At 40.9% G+C, this 20,455-nt stretch overlaps 1 protein-coding gene across 4 annotated transcripts in view; it reads left to right on the top strand.

The window, feature by feature from the left end:
• ASH1L (ASH1 like histone lysine methyltransferase) overlaps window positions 1-15,353 on the top strand; it is a 319,672-nt gene extending 304,319 nt beyond the window's left edge. For all 4 annotated transcript variants that reach the window (XM_066261892.1, XM_066261891.1, XM_066261895.1 and 1 more), the window contains 9 exons: window positions 200-448; window positions 1,314-1,400; window positions 3,973-4,063; window positions 4,634-4,772; window positions 4,887-5,059; window positions 8,721-8,887; window positions 11,579-11,619; window positions 12,494-12,795; window positions 13,139-15,353. In XM_066261892.1, the coding sequence (XP_066117989.1) occupies window positions 200-448; window positions 1,314-1,400; window positions 3,973-4,063; window positions 4,634-4,772; window positions 4,887-5,059; window positions 8,721-8,887; window positions 11,579-11,619; window positions 12,494-12,795; window positions 13,139-13,230 (1,341 nt within the window). In that variant the 3' untranslated portion in view covers window positions 13,231-15,353. The remainder of the gene's footprint in view (window positions 1-199; window positions 449-1,313; window positions 1,401-3,972; window positions 4,064-4,633; window positions 4,773-4,886; window positions 5,060-8,720; window positions 8,888-11,578; window positions 11,620-12,493; window positions 12,796-13,138) is intronic.
• Window positions 15,354-20,455: the final 5,102 nt, after the last annotated feature.

A 20,455-nucleotide genomic window follows, 5' to 3' on the forward strand; every position in this document is an offset into this window, starting at 1 on the left:
AAAGTTACCATGCACAGTCTAGTGTTAATTCGTTTTAGTTCAATTTAAGTTGTTTTCAAATACCTGGCACTACATTTGATGGTACTGAAAATCTGTTAAACAAAATGGGAGGATAGAGAAAATTCTGCTACCTCTTCAGTTATAATTTTAAGTCATATTGAGAAGACCAAACTTGATTTCTTTCTTCTGCTTTCTTCAGAAGTACTACGGGCGTAAATCCCCAATTGGAAGAGATGTTTGCCGCCTACGAAAGGCCTATTATAACGCCCGGCATGAGGCATCAGCCCAAATTGATGAGATTGTGGGAGAGACAGCAAGTGAGGCAGACAGCAGTGAGACCTCAGTCTCTGAGAAGGAGAATGGGCATGAGAAGGATGATGATGTTATCCGCTGTATCTGTGGTCTCTACAAGGACGAAGGCCTCATGATCCAGTGTGACAAGTGCATGGTGAGGGTCAGGAGGTGATTCAGAAACCTAGTCCTGATGAACATGGTGACCATATTCAAAGAAGCAGCTCATGCCTCTTTTGGCTTGGCTTGACAGGATTTTTATGAACTTGAACTTTATGCTTTGGTTTCAGTTATCCCTCACGAGTCACCATATTATCTTTCTCCTTTTGTATATCTCTGTCTCTTTCATTTTATCCTTCTCTTCTTTTTCTAACTTCTGTTCTTTCTACCCACTTCCCACTGTGCATGTCTCAATCTGGATCAAAAAGAATGACAGTATTTAGGATAGTGGTTTACCTTGAAAAGCATTAGAGGGAGGTGAAATACATTAGAGGTACTAACTGTATATAGCATTAATCCAGATGGATTAATTAATCCTGATGAAGGAGTCAAGGCTCGGATTTGAGACCTATCCCATTTGATTTGAACTTGTTATCTTATATGGAAAGTGGAGCTAAGAGTAATACACAGGGTTGTTGAGAGAATATAATTAGATAAGGATAAGTAAAAACATTTTGTAAGTGTAAAGCCTTTCATAATAACTATATCATTGATTCATATTATTTATTAAGTAATAGTTTGGTTCTATATTCATTCATTCTCCCATTCTCTATCCATCTTCCCATTTTATTTGCCCAGATCTATACATTGTGAAGCAATCTGTATACTTACATTCAGACAAATCCTTATCTTTTCTTCCCCTATTTTATCACTTATCTCTATTTTTTTCACACACTTACCTTATCCCTTAGTTCATTCCTGTTTTACTTTACCCTCTCCTATTGCTAATTCTTTTATTCTTAGCCCCAGGATTTCTCCAAGTCTAAGGCGCCCACCTCTCCCCACCACACTTTTCCCTACAGGTGTGGCAGCACTGTGACTGTATGGGAGTGAACTCGGATGTGGAGCACTACCTGTGTGAGCAGTGCGACCCAAGGCCCATGGACAGAGTAAGCCATCCTCTGATAAGACTCAGATCTAAAAGTAGGGAGATGTAGTGCATTAAACTTATCTGCCCTGCACCTGATATACTGAATTTCTTTTGATGAGTCACTCAGCCTCTCTGGGCCTCAGTTGCTTACACTTTATATTGAGGGTAATGATTCTGCTCTTCCTTTTCTCAGGAGTATGGTCAAAAGGAAAATAAAATAACTAGAAATCTATGGAAGAAATAATATTATATAAAACTGATTTTTATGAACACTATCAACTATTTATAAAAGAAGTAGTTTGTAAAGTCCAGAACTTGAGTACTCTAAATACCACTTATATTAAGCAATGTTTAAGTAAAAAAAGCACTGTACTCAAAGTCAACAAAAGTTAGCCTTAGCCCTGTACTGCAGGAGAAACTATGGGTTGGGTAACTTGTCCAAGATATTAAATTGTTTTTTTGTCTTGGCTCTGACATATTTATATGTGTGATATTGGGCAAGTAACCTCTATAAAAAGAGGATTTAGGCAAGTTTTGTTGTTGTTGTTGTTGTTTTGTATTTTTCTGAAGTGAGGAAGCAGAGAGACAGACTCCCACATATGCCTGGCCTGACCGGGATCCACCCCAGCATGCCCACTAGGGGCGATGCTCTGCCCATCTAGGGCTTTTATCCGTTGCCACCAGAGCCATTCAAGTGCCTGAGGCGGAGGCCTTGAAGCCATCCTCAGCGCCTAGGTCAGGCATGACCAACAGTTTTTGCCCCCAGGCCAGATTAGAAAGAAAACTTTTTTCACGGGCCAAAATATTAAAATTAAAAATGTTAAATACAAAAACCAATTCATTTAAGTAAACAAAATTTTATTATGTAATTTGTTTATGAATAAATGTGAGTGAAAAACATTTTAGTATACAATATTATTTTAATAAAAATATTTTTTAATAAAAATTAATTATATACCGTATAAATATCCAAACTGTATCGCAATCAATCGAAACAATATTTAATAGAATGAGCTTGAAGGGATTATATCGCAAATAAAACAATTATTTCATTTTACAAACAGCCTGGACACATTTTTATTATCAACTGCAGCTATTGTCTATGCTACAGTGCCACTTGATTCAGCACACTTGACCACAAAAATAACGAATTGTTTAACCTTGGGTGCGCACTGGCAAACTCCGCCTAAAAGAATGTGGGTTTCACATCACCGCTAAACGTCAAACAGTTCATATCGAGTACAGCTAGTGCTCGAATTACGACCAGTCTGGTTCTAGTAGGCTATATGTACAATACTGTGAAATGATGTTATAAAAATCTTTAAGTCGTATTTTATCATAATTTTCTTTCATTATTGTTATATATCATAATTTTCTTTGTTCATTTTATGCCATTTGTATCATCTCTACACCATTTTGTTTCTTATTTTTACATTCGTTAGGTTTAAGTAAAATACTGCATTACCAGTACAACTGGTTTAATATTTGCAAAACATACAAAATTACAAAATACAGGTGTATACAAAATACAGGTGTAAAAAATGTTTCCTATACTATAGGAAACATTTTTCCAATTGCAAAACATATCAAAATATATAAACATGTACGAAACATTTTATTGGCCAGCACTGTCGTACGCCCAGCTGGGCAACGCTTGTGCTGCCAGATACGGAGCAGTCGTGGCTAGCGATTGTGGTCGTAAAGTTGAATGGTCGTAAGTTGCATAGGTCATAAGTCAATCAATACCTGTACAGACGAATATAGAAGTTGTAAATCTTTATAATGGAATTTAAAAAAAAAATAAAGAAGTATCACGAATCCATTCGACGAATTATTGGAAGTTAACCCTAGATTAGTCACACGTGGAATTCTTTTCCACATATCACTATCTTCTTAAATATCTCGATTTCCAATAATCAAAGATGCTTCCGCTTCTGAGTAGCTGAGATTTTATAGTAGTGGAGAATATTAAAAATTTAATTGCGGGCCGTATGTTGGCCATGCCTGGCCTAGACCAATTTTGCTCCAGTGGAGGCTTGGCTGCGGGAGGGGAAGAGAGAGAAAGGAGAGGGGAAAGAACAGAGAAACAGGCACTTCTCCTTTGTGCCCTGACCGGCAACTGAACCCGGGACATCCACATGCTGAGCTGACGCTCTACCACTGAGCCAACTGGCCAGGGCCTAGGCAGTATTTTTTTAACAGTGGTGCTGGTGTCATTTTGAGTGGACAGTTCTTTGTTGTGAGGGATACACTGCAGAATACTTGGCTTTCCTGGCCCTTACGCACTAAATATTACTAGCCTCCCCTAATTGTGACCGAGTTCCCCTTCACACATTTTCACATGCCCTCTAGATGGCGCAGGACAACCACACAATTAATGCTTCATAGAATATAGTCTGGGGTACTTACCTTGTCCATCTTGTCCTCTACCTTCATTTTCCCAAATTTAACAACTCGACTTGCCTTCATCTTTCGTTATATATTTAATTGGTTGCGAATTCTTGGTTTTAGTTATCTTCCCCTAGAGTGGAGATCAGTAGGCTGGATGTTATAGTCCCAGCCCTTATTGATTGGCTTTCTGCTCTTATCAGGAGGTACCCATGATCCCTCGGCCCCACTATGCCCAACCTGGCTGTGTCTATTTCATCTGTTTGCTCCGAGATGACTTGCTGCTTCGTCAAGGTGCGTATATAGGAGCTGACTTGTCATAGCTGACCTTTCTGAGTAGTACAGTACAAGGTGTCTGGCTGTCTGCATAGTAGTCATTGTCTCCATATGACCTTTAGTAGCAATAGAATAAAGGTTTTTATACCCTTTAGTCCTTAGACTTACATGCATTTCCACTTCCCCAGATGAAACTAATATGGATAAAGCATTGACCTGGACTGAGGTCACCAGTTTGAAACCTTGGACTTGCCTGCTCAAGGCATATATAGGAGTTGATGCTTTCTGCTCCTCCCTCTTTCTCTCTTTCTCTTTCTCTCTTTCTCTCTCCCCTCTAAAATGAATAAAGTCTTTTTTAAAAAAGTTAATTTTAAGACTAGGAAGGACATAGGATTCTAAAAGATGGAAGACCTCCCTCGTGTCATTCCCATAGTCTAGTTGATTATCATTACCAGTAGACTGCTGGTTGAATTTATTGTTTTAGATTTTAAGTCATTTCTATGTAGACCTTAGGTCAGTCCAATAGATACCTAACAGAATTCATGCAAAAATCACTTTAACCTTCTCTTGTGTTATCTACCTTACTAGGTGACTGTGTGTATCTGATGAGGGATAGTCGGCGCACCCCTGATGGCCACCCAGTCCGTCAGTCCTATCGACTGTTATCTCACATTAACAGAGATAAACTTGACATCTTCCGCATTGAGAAGCTTTGGAAGAATGAAAAGTATGTGTTGAGGTTTTATCTCTTTTCTTCCAGCTGTGCCCTACCTGCACAGAGCTGAATATTGACTAGGATCTTACCAACTAAATTTCTCCCTTCTCTCTTTTCTTTTTTTAGAGAAGAACGGTTTGCCTTTGGCCACCATTATTTCCGTCCCCATGAAACCCACCATTCTCCATCCCGTCGGTTCTATCACAATGAACTATTTCGGGTGCCACTCTATGAGATCATTCCCTTAGAGGCTGTAGTTGGGACTTGCTGTGTATTGGACCTTTATACATATTGTAAAGGTAAGTGATCTGGGTTACTTAAGAAATGACCTCCTATCCCCTAGTCATTGAGCTACAATTGCCCACTCCATTCTTTCTGTCTCTGTCTGATAAAAGATTCTCCAGGGCTAGTCTGGGAGCTATACTGTATTTTTTCTTTCTTTTATCTAGTGCTTGGTACTCAATAATGGTAATTCTCTTTTTAAAATTTTTTATTTGTAATACTGCATAATTAGCACTCTGTTAGTATTTATGGGAAGATAATGTTCCTTCACCTACCTAGTTCAAAATCCTTAAGGCCATCATCAACTCTATACATTAAACTAGTGGTTCTCAAACTTTTTGAAGTCGGGGCACATTTAAAATCCTACAAATAATTATAGGTGCACTATATACAAATTTCTGAGAAATATGTTATAATAATTAAGTCAAATATTAAAGAAAAAATATAAAGTCCAAGCATGCTTTTATAGTAATTAAATGAAATAAATATGACAAAATTAATTTATTCTGACATTACAAAACATTTTTATGTTACATTTTTTGAGTTATGCTTTTTAGAATTCATAAAAAAGAGGGGTTAAAAAATAAAAAATCGACAAAAAAGTTGTGTTAAGTTTTTTCATTCTTGTGTTTATGAGAAACATGAGCCTGATGTGTCCCAGTGATTTCTTTTATTTTTTTTTTGTGACAGAGACAGAGTCAGAGAGAGGGACAGATAGGGACAGACAGACAGGAAGGGAGAAAGATGAGAAGCACCAATTCTTCGTTGTGGCACCTCAGTTGTTCATTGATTCCTTTTTCATATGTGCCTTGACCAGGGGATACAGTAGACCGAGTGACCCCTTGCTCAAGCCAGCGACCTTGGGTTCAAGCTAGTGAGCCTTGCTCACACCAGATGAGCCCACACTCAAGCTGGTGACCTCGGGGTTTCAAACCTGGGTCCTCCGTGTCCCAGTCCGATGCTCTATCCACTGTGCCACCTCCTGGTCAAACTATCCTAGCGATTTCTTCAATGATTGGGCATATATTTGAAAGGCAAACTCTCATTTCCTCGTCAACACATTGAAGAATTCCTCTCTTTTTACTCTTAATTGTGTTGAGTGCAGAAAACCCCCACCATACATATCATCTTAACTTTACACCAAACAAAGGATAGAACAAGGGTAGTCAACCTTTTTATACCTACCGCCCACTTTTATATCTCTGTTAATAGTAAAATTTTCTAACCGCCCACCAGTTCCATAGTAATGGTGATTTATAAAGTAGGGAAGTAACTTTACTTTATAAAATTTATAAAGCAGAGTTACAGCAAGTTAAAGCATATAATAATAACTACTTACCAAGTACTTTATGTCGGATTTTCGCTAAATTTGGCAGAATAAATCTTTATTATAAAACAACTTACTATAGTTAAATCTATCTTTTTTTTATATATACAGAGAGAGAGTCAGAGAGAGGGATAGATAGGGACAGACAGACAGGAATGGAGAGAGATGAGAAGCATCAATCATTAGTTTTTCGTTGCGACACCTTAGTTATTCATTGATTACTTTCTCATATGTGCCTTGACCATGGGGCTACAGCAGACCGAGTAACCCCTTGCTCAAGCCAGCAACTTTAGGTCCAAGCTGATGATGAACTTTGCTCAAAGCAGTTGAGTCCGTGCTCAAGCTGGCAACCCCGGGGTCTTGAACCTGGGTCCTCTGCATCCCAGTCCTACACTCTATCCACTGTGCTACCGCCTGGTTGGGCTAAATCTATCCTTTTATTTATACTTTGGTTGCTCCACTACTGCCCACCATGAAAGCTAGAATGCCCACTAGTGGGTGGTAGGGACCAGGTTGACTACCACTGGGATAGAAGAAACTTGCCTCCAGTCTTTCCGGGGAACATGGGGGGTAGTGTAAATAATCCAGCACCACAGCTTAACAGCCTTTTGCAACCTAATCAGGCAAGTGAGGTGGGGGGTTGTGCAGACTGTCAGCTTACAGCCAGTTCCCCACACCTCTGTCCCCCAAATATCTAAACTCCAAAACCCTGTTGGTGTTTTGATCCCCAACAGGCACATATTTCTGTGGAATACCATAGGGCACACCTGGAAATCTTCTAGGGCGCACCAGTGCGTCCTGGCGCACACTTTGAGAACCACTGCATTGAATAAACAAATTTAAAAAGCACAATTGTTCTAAAGATTTATGGTTAACAATGTAGGCTATGATTTTTTTTATTTATTTTTTACAGAGACAGTGAGTCAGAGAAAGGGATAGATAGGGACCGACAGACAGGAATGGAGAGATGAGAAGCATCGATCATTAGTTTTTCATTGCGCATTGCAACACCTTAGTTGTTCATTGCTTGCTTTCTCATATGTGCCTTGACCATGGGCCTTCAGCAGACCGAGTAACCCCTTGCTGGAGCCAGCAACCTTGGGCTCAAGTTGGTGGAATTTTGCTCAAACCAGATGAGCCTGTGCTCAAGCTGGCAACCTCGGGGTCTCGAACCTGGATCCTCTGCATCCCAGTCCGATGCTCTATCCACTGCGCCACCACCTGGTCAGGCAATATAGGCTCTGAAGTCAGACAATCTAATTTCATATTCCAGCTGTACCACTTTTTTTTTTTTTTTTTTTTTTTTTTTTTTTTTTCCATTTTTCTGAAGCTGGAAACAGGGAGAGATAGTCAGACAGACTCCCGCATGCGCCCGACCGGGATCCACCTGGCACGCCCACCAGGGGCGAAGCTCTGCCCACCAGGGGGCGATGCTCTGCCCATCCTGGGCGTTGCCATAGTGCGACCAGAGCCACTCTAGCGCCTGAGACAGAGGCCACAGAGCCATCCCCAGCGCCCGGGCCATCCCCGCTCCAATGGAGCCTTGGCTGCGGGAGGGGAAGAGAGAGACAGAGAGGAAAGCGCGGCGGAGGGTTGGAGAAGCAAATGGGCGCTTCTCCTGTGTGCCCTGGCCGGGAATCGAACCCGGGTCCTCCGCACGCTAGGCCAACGCTCTACCGCTGAGCCAACCGGCCAGGGCTGTACCACTTTTTATCTATGTGCTCTTGGGCAAGTCATTTAAACTTTTGAAAATAGGGATTAATATCTTAGAGAGTTTTATAAAGATTAAATGAAATAATCTATGAAAGCACTTAGCCCAGTTTATGGCTCACAGTCACAAAGTTCAGTGTATGTTAGTTGTTGCGTAATTCAGTTGCCTAGCTCTTCCTCTTAGTATCATAGTAAAGTAATCCAGAAGAATATATGTTCCGTTCAAAAACTGACTTTTTAGAACTTCATAATATTGATGACTCCTTTGTTCTCCCAATTTTATAGTGTTTTTTCCAAATATACTTTTCTTATACTGCCTTTCTTTTCTGATAATTTCCCCATAGTCTGCTCTGTTTGTCCCTCAAAATCTTCCCTCAGAAATTCCTGCAGCACTCAGATAATCTACATTTCTGGTTTTCTCCCATCCTATAGTATGCCTTTCAGTCCTAGACAACATCTTTTTTCCTTTTTTGTTGCTAGTTCTGATAATTCTCTTTTCTTCTGCAGTCACCAAATGCTAAGTAATAGCTATAGTGTTTCCCTCCTCCTGACTGCTCTCCCAGTGGTGTGTGGTAGTCTCTGGGCAGCTCCAGAAGAGAAGGGAAAATAGGAGGGTTATTTAACAGTGTTTGGATCCTTAGGGAGACCCAAAGGAGTGAAGGAGCAAGATGTGTACATCTGTGATTATCGGCTTGACAAGTCAGCACACCTGTTTTACAAGATCCACCGGAACCGCTATCCTGTCTGCACCAAACCCTATGCCTTTGATCACTTCCCCAAGAAGCTCACTCCCAAAAGAGATTTCTCAGTAAGTCTCCTTTCCCTCCTAACTGTATGTGTCAGGACAGTCTAGTTCATTCCTGGAATTCACAGAGGAAGAATTCTCAAGTGGCTCTCTGCTTCTTCATCCTCTTTCCATCCCAAACTCTGGAAATCTCTATCTCTATTTTGGATGTTTGAACAGCATTACCACTTTTATTCTGCATTTCCTGATATGAGCTATGTCTCATGAAATTTTTAATTTCCTGATTACACCTTAGTGAGATTTTCCTCTTTTTTTCTCTCACCTCTTTATAATCTTTGTCTGTGAGCCCCATATTATAGTTTTCTGATTTGTTTTTCACACCCATACTTTTAAGAAGCAAGTAGAATCAAGAAACTGAGAAACTTTTGATGAAAATAATTCATTCCTTTTTTTTGTCCCTGGATTAAAAATATAAAACATCATTATATAAAATTATAAAAGTACAAAGCATTAATAAGAAAAACTGTATACAGTCATGCGCTGCATAACGATGGTAGTCCCATAAGATTATAATGGAGTTGAAAAATTCCTTTTATCTAGTCACACTGTCACATCATAGCACAGTGCATGGCTCGTATCATTGTGGGGATGCTGGCTAAACAAACCTACTGTGCTTCCACTGGTTACTGTACTGTTTTTTAAGAGAGAGAGATTTAAGATTTAAGAGAGAGAGAAGCATCAACTTGTTCCACGTAGTTCCACTGGTTGTACATTCTTTGGTTGCTTCTTATATGTGCCCTGACCAGGGATCTAACCCACGACCTCAGCACACCGGGATAACACTATCCACTGAGCAATCCAGCAAGGGTCTACTATGCTTTTATTGTTATTTTAAAGTGTACTCTTTTTGCTTATAAAAAAATAGTTTGATGTAAACAGTATGTTGTGTTTCACCAGCAGCAGCCTCACACATCTCATGTTTACTGCATTTCTTTTATTGTAACATTTTCTCTTGTGCTTGATTTAATCTTGTGTTGTTTTATAAGCTTGGTATAGCTTAAATGTAGTGTTTATAAAGTCTACAATAGTTTACAATCATTTTCTAGACCTTTACATTCACTCACCACTCACTCACTGACTCAGCCAGAGCAACTTGCAGTCCTGCAAGCTCCATTCATGGTAAGTGCCCTATACAGGTGTATTATAATTTTTTATCCTTTATACTGTGCTTTTACTGTACCTTTTCTTTGTTTAAATATACAAATACTTACCATTGTGTTATAGTTGCTTATAGTATTCATTATAGTAGTTTGCTGTACAGGTTTGTACCCTAGGAGCAATAGGCCATACAGCCTAGGTGTGTAATAGGCTATATACCATCTAGTTTTATGTAAGGGCACTCTGATGTTTGCACAACAAAATCGCGTAACCACGCATCTCCCATCATTAAGCAGCACATGACTGTATTATCCCACTACCCAGAAAATAACCACCGTTAACATTTTTATTATCAGCCATTTTCCTGTATGTATTTTTTCTTTCAAATTGTTGTGAATATACTCCTCTGATTATTCTGTGCCATTCATCATTCCATAAAAGTTTTGGTCACCTAGCCATCTGTTTTCTATAATGAAACCCTGGACTAAGCTCTCTTTATCCTGTGTCCCATTCTTTTAAGTGGGACTGTCAAAATTCATTACTGTTGCCTGACCTGTGGTAGCGCAGTGGATAAACCGTCGACCTGGAAATGCTGAGGTCGCCGGTTCGAATCCCTGGGCTTGCCTGGTCAAGGCACATATGGGAGTTGATGCTTCCAGCTCCTCTCCCCCTTCTCTCTCTCTCTCTCTCTCTCTCTCTATCCTCTCTAAAATGAATAAATAAAATTAAAAAAAAAATTTTTTTTTAATTCATTACTGTCATCTGGAATGCTTAGAAATAGTCTAACCAGAAAGCAAACGTTGATGTCCCTATTTTTTCTATTATTTTCAGACTTCTCTAAATAGTATTTATTTTATATTCTTTCTACCCACACCAAACCCTGCCTCTCACCTAGACTTCTCTGGTCTTGTTTGCTCAGTCAACAACCCACTGATTACCTTTGAAACCCCAACCATAACTACTTAAAAGTTGGGATGGTGCATAAAGAATTGTGAGCCTACTCCTTTACCATCCTTCTAGGCTTACAAATTCTATAAAAAGCACTGTGTCCTACAGATTAATAGAAGTACTGAGGCCATGGCCAGTGGCTCAGTGGCTAGAGGGTACGCCCTGCTTATGGACATCCCAGGTCGATTCCTGGTCAGGGCACACGGGAGAAGTGACCATCTGCTTCTCTCCCCCTCCCTCTACTCCTCCTCTCTCTCTTCCCCTCCTGCAGCCAGCGGCTCGATTGGTTCAGGTGTGGCCCTGGGTGCTGAGGATACCTCCGTTGAAGCTCATCAGCCTGAGGCACTAAAAATAGCTCAGTACTCAAGCATTGGCCCCAGATGGGGTTGCCGGGTGGATCCCAGTTGGGGCACATATGGAAGTGTGTCTTACTATCTCCCCTCCTCTCATCTAAAAAAAGCAGTAGTACTGAACTTCTGACGTGGAAATAGTCACTCAGCTTGTCAAGGCTTTAGTCCTATACTTTACTTCCTTTACTTCCCCACCTCCCAACCTCCCTATCTCCCTATCCTAAGTTGGCCCCAGGTGATGTGATCCAGCTTTGCCAGCTTCTACATTCCACTTACCGCTTCCTTTTCTTCTCTGCAGCCTCATTATGTCCCGGACAACTACAAGAGGAACGGAGGGCGGTGAGTCCCATTGGGGATGTGACAAGCCTAAGGGGTTTACCAACAACTTGAATGGAGGAAGAACCACCACCTACCCACTCAGACCTACCTATAGGGTTGGGGATTCTCTGACAGAGTAGCCCAATGTAGTGCCAACAGTAAGGTCAGGGAGGGAGGTTTTGCAAAGATCACAGATAAAGAAGAGGATTTAGAACAACTCTAGGCAGATTTCAGAAAAGTTTCTATTTTAGATTTCTGCAAGCTTTCTCCATTACACCAAGGTATAGCCACTCTTGGGACCTTTATCAAGGAACAAAAGTAGTTAGAAATGCAGTTTTCACTAAGCCATGTGAGTTCATAGTTTTCATTCACTTGTTTTGCACATAATGGGTATTCTTGGAAAAAGAACTCCAAAGGTTTTTCTTCAGTTTTTTTTTTCTGTTTAATGGAAGCATAACAGCTGCTTTACCTATATCAATAGCTTATCATAAGGGAAAAAATATTGGATAATAGATGTGAAAAGAGATTTCGGAAAAGTAAAAACTCCATTTAATTATTGGGCGTTTGAACTTTTGATATTACATTACTCATGAAGCAGTCAGAACTAGCTAAGCAATTTTACCAGCTCTGGAATATTTTATAGATTTGTTGAATTCCTGAAAGAAAGAAGAAAAATTGAATTTTACTAATAGAATTTAAATTTCAGAGAAAGGTAGTGGCTTGTCCAAATAATAATAAAGTGAAGACCAGAGCCAGGTTCCTTATCTCTGGAACCAGGGCTCTGACAGCTGGGCTCCGGGGCCTCAAACCACCCTGAGCTCTCTTCCCTTCATGCCTTTTCCATTCCCACGTGCCCTTGTCAGCCTGGCTCTAAGTTTAGATATCTTTCTGGCAGATCATCCTGGAAGTCTGAGCGCTCAAAGCCACCCCTAAAAGACTTGGGCCAGGAGGATGATGCTCTGCCATTGATTGAAGAGGTTCTGGCCAGCCAAGAGCAAGCAGTTAATGAGATGCCCGGCCTGGAGGAGCCGGAACAGGAGGAGGCCACTGCTGAAGTCCATGAGGGTGAAAAAAAAACAGAGGAGAGTAGTCAAGAAGCTCAATCAGCCTGCACCCCTGAGCAACGACGGCATAACCAACGGGAACGACTCAACCAGATCTTGCTCAATCTCCTTGACAAAATCCCTGGAAAAAATGGTAAGAAGAATCAGGCTAATATTTAGGGTATAAGATAAATAGAAAATTAGGGGAGAGGGAATGAAAAAGAACAACATCTAATTACTTGCCCAGAACAGAAAGTATTCTAAGAAAATGGTATAGTTCTTTCATGGGCCTTTTACTTCTATATTGGCAGTGAAACTGGGAGGTGAGAGGATCTCCTCCCTAGAGAACAACTTTTTTATCTAGGGCTACAGGAAGGCCTAAATTGCTTATAAGTCAGAAGAGGAATTGTTGAACTTCTCAAGTCTTCTTAGAGCTCAAATCTGGAATAAGGAGTAGGCTGGTGGAATTTGATCAGCCTCCTTGGTTCTGTTTTCAGCCATCGATGTGACCTACTTGCTGGAGGAAGGATCAGGCAGGAAACTGCGAAGGCGTACTCTGTTTATCCCAGAAAACAGCTTTCGGAAGTGAACCTCAAAGAATGAGAACCTCAAGCATCTGGGATCCATTGGAGCTAACAGTCCTGCCACCTGTTCTGAGTGTAGACAAGGGTGGGAAGGTCCGTCCAGCAAGGGGAATGAGGCCACGTCATTAACATTAGGTACTTAATACATCTTGGAGCTAGCGGAGAGGAAGGGGAAACAGTTATGTCTAACCAGTTCAACTTAACTTGTTTTCCTCTCCATTGCTTCATCTAGAAGGTTAATAATAATGTGGGGAGAAAGGCAGAGTACATTAAGGATGACCAAAACCTTTTGGTACTTTACAACACTTGCCCTACCCCCAGCTTGGGTTTTTCTGTCATCCTCTGATCCCACAGGCACTGCTAAGAAGCTGCTTTCTATACCTAAGTATAACTCAAAACCCAGAGGGATCGAGCCACCCATCCCTACCTACCCCATCTGTTTTCTGTAGGCTCTAAGAGCTATCCGAGAGACCTATGACAGAAACAATGGCGGGGCCTCTTTCCAGATACCTGAATAGGAAAGTTTCTCTCCTTTCTTGCCCAACCAGGTCAAAGTAAAACATGGTAACTCAAAGCACTTCTAACTGCTGCCCTTCTCCCTATCTCTACTCCCCAAAATGGAATCATGGAATAGGGAAGGCCCCCATGGGGTCAGAGGGCACAGCACTTATTTAATTCTTTTTGTTTTAACCTTCATAACCTGCCGAACGTATTTTTTCAAATGAAAAGGCCAGGCCCCGCATCCCCCACCCCCGCACATGTATGGTTATGCACTGTAGTTTGTGTGTCTGCTGTGCTGTGCGAATGGAGATTCATTTCAAAAAAAAACCATTTTAAAACCTACATAAAAATGAACTCTAACCACCAAACAAAAGTCACTACATAAACTGTTGAACAGTATTTACCTATCAAACTATTTGTTGTAAGTGTAGATTATCAATTGAAAACACTACTCTTGTTTTCTTAATTGTACAGTTTTCAGTGTCCATATCTTAAAGAGACAGTGTGTCCTCCCCACCCCTAGTTCCATCTTTCTTCCACCCTCTTGATCATCAGGAGGGATATCCAGGGTGTTTCTCTCCTTCCCATTCTCTTGGCCAGAAGTTACCAGACAATACTGTCTCTTTAAAAATAAAATTTAAAAAGCTTTGCTTTGTTGTCTTCTCAGACATACATATGCATATATGTTTCAGATGTTCTTATAAGAGAAAAGATGGTTTTTAAATGTGCCAAGTTCTGTGTGTGTGTGTGTGCGTGTGTGTATCTGCTGCGTGATTAGTAAGCAATACAATAGTAAACAAGTCCCCATTACTTTTTTCAAATATTGGACCAATGTTGTCCTAATTGTACATTTCCCCTTATGATGACGACGCTCTGACTTATTTAGGTAGAGACATTGACCACCTTCCATTCCATTGAGTCTTTTTTCCTTTTCTCCTTTCTGTGTCAATCTTGAGGAATAAACAAAAGACAGGGGATGCCAAAGATCCCCTTGAGCAGAGAAAAAGCAGAATAAATATTTTATTAAAGAAAAAAGAATTAAGAAAATAGTTTGGAGTATTTTCTTACTGTAGAGAAGCACTGTACATTACTAAGAGGCCTGGGTATAAGATACTCATGTGTGGAGCTGGAAAAATCGCATGTCCAAGCCCATTTGAGTGATTTCTTTTGGTTTTCATTTCAGGGAGCCAGGAGGGAGGGAGGTGGGGATAGGGGCACTTTGGGAGTCTCCTTTTAGTCAAAAGCAGGAAAGTGACAAGAAAGAGTTTAAAATTCAATATTTCCTTTAATAGTGTTAAACACTAAAATTTTAAAAAAGACAAAAAAAGAAAACTTTGTAAAATGTGTGAACAGAAGCAAAAGATACTACGCTCTGTCATTTTATCTTTCTTTTGTTGAAAGACTAAAAACTGAAATGTTTTTTAGACAATCAAATGTTAGGTAAGTGCAAAAACTTGTTTTTTCTTACTGGTATAGAAATTAATGCCTTTTTTATTTTTTGGTTATTTTATAATAACAAAATTAAAAGAACCCCCTAGCTGCCAGGTGGGTTTTGGTGTTTGAAATGCGGGGTAAAGCACTACATCACTGCAAATAGATACAGTTAGTCTGCATGTCTGTAGGCTGTGTGATTGCGGAAAATATAAATGCTGCTAATATATTTCCTTTTTACAAAAGCATATCTAAATAGATGATTGTTTTGATGTTAATCTTTGTAAATTATGTATTACCAATTTTAACATTGGATGTAATTGCATAAAAAGGCTTGCATCTCAATCCTTGAAAGTCTAGTATTAAATGGAAAAACTTTTCCTAACTACAGAGTGGTGAGCTTGCAATTTTTTCCCTCTTTCCTATCCTCCGTTTATCATCTAGGATCTTTTCCATCCTGTTGATAAAAAGATCTTTTTAAAACCGTATTATCAGCATCCTAATGGGCACACTCACCACTATTGACTATTGGATAAAGCCACTTCCTCGATACTAGAATCTTTTTTGGTCTGGGCCCAGTCTAACCAATCAACATCATAATCATCTACACCTCCATCTCGTGCACACACATACATCATCTATACATCACCTCATTTAATACTCATTAACAACCTCCAAGGTTGGCAATAATAACTTTAGGCCACATTTTTTAGCCCACAATGTTAGACTATTCCCATTGTAAGTAGTTTACATGTATTCATTTATTTACTTAATCTTCACAACAGCCTTTTCAAGTAGGTACAAAAAAACAATTTTATGTATGTGTAAACTGAGGGAACAGAGAAGTTGAAGTTAACTAGTTTGCCAGAGGTCTTAATAGGTAATTTAGTTAATCCTCCTAATAACCCTCTATAGTTATGCCTATATTGTAGAAGCAAAAGCTAAAGCTCAGGCCTGACCAGGTGGTGGCGCAGTGGATAGAGCGTCTACTGGGATGCCGAGGACCCAAGTTCGAGACCCCCGAGGTCGCCAGCTTGAGCGCGGGCTCATCTGGTTTGAGCAAAAGCTCACCAGCTTGGACCCAAGGTCACTGGCTCGAGGAAGGGGTTACTTGGTCTGCTGAAGGCCCGTAGTCAAGGCACATATGGGAAAGCAATCAATGAACAACTAAGGTGTCGCAACACGCAATAAAAAACTAATGATTGATGCTTCTCATCTCTCTGATCCTGTCTTTCTGTCCCTGTCTCTCTCTCTCTCTCTGACTCTCTCTGTCTCTGTAAAAAAAAAACAAAAAAAAAGCTAGGCCCTGGCCGGTTGGCTCAGCGGTAGAGCGTCGGCTGGCATGTGGGGGACCCAGGTTCGATTCCTGGCCAGGGCACATAGGAGAAGCGCCCATTTGCTTCTCCACCACCCCCCTTCCTCTCTGTCTCTCTCTTCCCCTCCCGCAGCAAAGGCTCCATTGGAGCAAAGATGGCCCAGGCCCTGGGGATGGCTCCTTGGCCTCTGCCCCAGGCGCTGGAGTGGCTCTGGTCGCGGCAGAGCGATGCCCCGGAGGGGCAGAGCATCGCCCCCTGGTGGGCAGAGCGTCGCCCCCTGGTGGGCGTGCAGGTGGATCCCGGTCGGGCACATGCGGGAGTCTGTCTGACTGTCTCTCCCTGTTTCCAACTTCAGGAAAAAAAAAAAAAAAAGCTAAAGCTCAGGAGGGTGGGTAACTTGCCAGAGATCACTCAGTAACTAATGTTAGAGCAAGAACTGCAAAATCTTTACATTCATCGCAAATAGAAAAGTATCAAATACCCAGTGTGACTCTCCTAACTAAAGGAGATAAATCCACTTCTGCCAACAACTGAAAGACCTAACAGAATGTTGTCCCAGACATAGATCAGACATTTAGGCTTTGACTTCAGCTAGAATATAGTTGCTCAGAAGCATCAAGACAACAGGAGCTCAATCTCTTCTACAAGGACTAGGGGTTCACCCCACAGATATAATAGTCACTTATGACTACAAAAACAATACATTAGTAGTTAAATTTTTTTTTTCAGAGACACAGAGAGAGTCAGAGAGAGGGATAGATAGGGACAGACAGACAGGAACGGAGAGAGATGAGAAGCATCAATCATTAGTTTTTCGTTGTGACACCTTAGTTGTTCATTGATTGCTTTCTCATATGTGCCTTGATGGCAGGCCTTCAGCAGACTGAGTAACCCCTTGCTCGAGCCAGAGACCTTGGGTCCAAGCTGGTGAGCCTGCACAAACCAGATGAGCCCACGCTCAAGCTGGTGACCTTGGGATCTTGAACCTGGGTACTCGGCATCACAGTCCAACGCTCTATCCACTGCGCCACCGCCTGGTCAGGCAGTAGTTAAATTTTCTTAATTTGTTTTTTAACCTTTGTTATCTACTACAGTTTGTTGTCTTCTAGATAATATATAGTAATACTATAAAACTAAATTTAATTTCACATTAGTGTTTAATCTATTTCATGATGTTCTGCAAGGAAGTCCCACTGCTGTTACCACCTGTACAACCCTGAGAACCATTAAGCTCTGATTGCAAATATCACCACATTTCACTCATGCTCTAAAATACTGAGCTTTGAGCTCATCTTACTAGGATTACCCACTGTAAAACCAAGTAAATGGGGTAGAAGTCAGAAAAAGGAGTGGGCAGGTTGAGTCATGAAAAATAAATTAGAAATCATGGCCCCTCTACCTGACCAGGTGGTGGTGCAGTGGATAGAGCGTCGAACTGAGATGTGGAGGACCCAGGTTCAAGACCCTGAGGTCACCAGCTTGAGCCCATGGTCGCTGGCTCAAGCAAGGGATCACTGGTCTGCTGTAGCCCCCCCCCCCCCCCCCCCCCCCGTCAAGGCACATAGGAGAAATCAATCAATGAACAACTAAGGAGCCACAACAAAGAATTGATGTTTCTCATCTCTCTCCCTTCCTGTCTGTCACTATCTGTCCCTTTCTCTCTGCCACACACACAAAAAAAGAAATCATGGCATCTCTAAGATTACTCTACAGATCTCACTTTGAGAAACATTGGTCCCAAAGTTAAAGTATGGGTAGTTTTCCATATCTACTGTTTCATAACTTCAAACATTATAAAAACAAAACTTTTTTTGTAGTAGTAATTTTGCAATTGAATCTTCATAAACTTGAGTATTCAGACTCCCTGAGAATATAACTAGGAATCCCCAGAGGCTCTCAGAATCCAGTTGGCAAAACATCACCCTAGAAAACATCTGGAATGCAAACAGGTAGAAATCAAAACAGCAGTCAAACACAAATGCAAAATTAAAGCAAGGGCAGATGAATAATATGAATTGGCCAGGAATAGAGTCTAAGAATAAGTTTTAGAAATAACAAAGGTGCCTGACCAGGCAGTGGCACAGTGGATAGAACGTTGGACTGGGATGTGGAGGACCCAGGTTTGAGACCCCTGATGTCGCCAGCTTGAGCACGGGCTCATCTGCTTTGAGTAAAGTTCACCAGCTTGGACCCAAGGTCGCTGGCTTGAGCAAGGGGTCACTCGGTCTGCTGAAAGCCCGTGGTCAAGGCATATATAAGAAAGCAATCAATGAACAACTAAAGTGTCATAATGAAAAACTAATGATTGATGCTTCTCATCTCTCTCCGTTCCAGTCTGTCAGTCCCTATCTATCCCTCTCTCAGACTCTGTCTCTGTTAAAAAAAGAAAGAAAGAAAGAAAGAAAGAGAAAAAGAAAGAAAGAAAGAAAGAAAGAAGGAAAGAAAGAAAGAAAGAAAGAAAGAAAGAAAGAAAGAAAGAAAGAAAGAAAGAAAGAAAGAAAGAAAAGGAAATGACAAAAGTATGAGAGTTGAAGTTAACAAAGCCTGCTCCAAGTATTTACAAAGTTTTGGATCCGTTATTTCTCTACCATTGCCCATTGTCCTCTCCAACCAAGTTCCCTGAGATGAAGGAAAGCTTCCAGATATCTTTCCCCTGTTCCACTTCATAATTTTCACCTTTCCCCTAACTTCCCCCTTGCCTTGTTATACAGCTTTACAGCTTTCAACTCTCCTAAAGTTTTGGTGACTCTCCTCTAGGCAGCTATTTACAGCATACTGATTTCTAACTTCATCAAAACTCCAGAGCGTCTTAACTATTCTCATTTCAAAAGACTGAAACTCATTAACTCCCAACAAAATTATAGATGTCAAGTTACTATGCTTTCTGAAATTATATCCCTATAAAATGGTGATGTTAAATAGAAAAAATGTGACCCGACTGGTAGTGGCACAGTGGAAAAAGCATCAACCCAGAACACTGAGGTCCCCATTTCAAAACCCAAAGGTTGCTGGCTTGAGTGCAGTCTTAAGGCATGTATGAAAAGCAATCAATGAACAACTAAACTAAAGCAACTACAAGTTGATGCTTATCTCTCTCATCCTCATCTCTCTCCCTTACTGTCTCTCTCTAAAATCAATAAAATTAAGTACGTGTATATATATATATATCTATACATACATATACACGTATATATGTGTATGTGTGTGTATATATAGATATACAGATATATCTATATATAGATAAGAAAATATATAGCCTGACCAGGCGTTGGCGCAGTGGATAGAGCGTCAGACTGGGATGCAGAAGGACCCAGGTTCGAGACCCCGGGGTTGCCAGCTTGAGCGCAGGCTCATCTGGCTTGAGCAAAAAGCTCACTAGCATGGACCTAAGGTCGCTGGCTCGAGCGGGGGGTTACTTGGTCTGCTGAAGGCCCACGGTCAAGGCACATATGAGAAAGTAATCAATGAACAACGACCGTGTCGCAATGAAAAACTGATGATTGATGCTTCTCATCTCTCTCCGTTCCTGTCTGTCTATCCCTATATATCCCTGTATCTGACTCTCTCTCTGTCCCTGTAAAAATATAAAAATTAAAATTAAAAAAAAGGAAGTAACTTTACTTTAAAAAATATATATGATGCCTGACCTGTGGTGGCGCAGTGGATAAAGCGTCGACCTGGAAATGCTGAGGTCGCCGGTTCGAAACCCTGGGCTTGCCTGGTCAAGGCACATATGGGAGTTGATGCTTCCAGCTCCTCCCCCCTGTCTCTCTCTCCCTCTCTCTCTCCTCTCTAAAATGAATAAATAAAATAAAAAAATTAAAAAAATATATATATATATATGATAAGTAAAAAGGTGTCACTTCTTGCAACCCTTTAATCCTTCCATTCCCTCAGAGATCCAATGAGTACAATTTCAAGGGCTACATCTTCCCTACTCTCCCATATTTACTCAGGCTCCTACCTATCAATCTCACAAAAC

This window comes from Saccopteryx bilineata, chromosome 2 (genome assembly GCF_036850765.1).
Source record: "Saccopteryx bilineata isolate mSacBil1 chromosome 2, mSacBil1_pri_phased_curated, whole genome shotgun sequence".
NCBI classification, from domain to species: Eukaryota; Metazoa; Chordata; class Mammalia; order Chiroptera; family Emballonuridae; genus Saccopteryx; species Saccopteryx bilineata.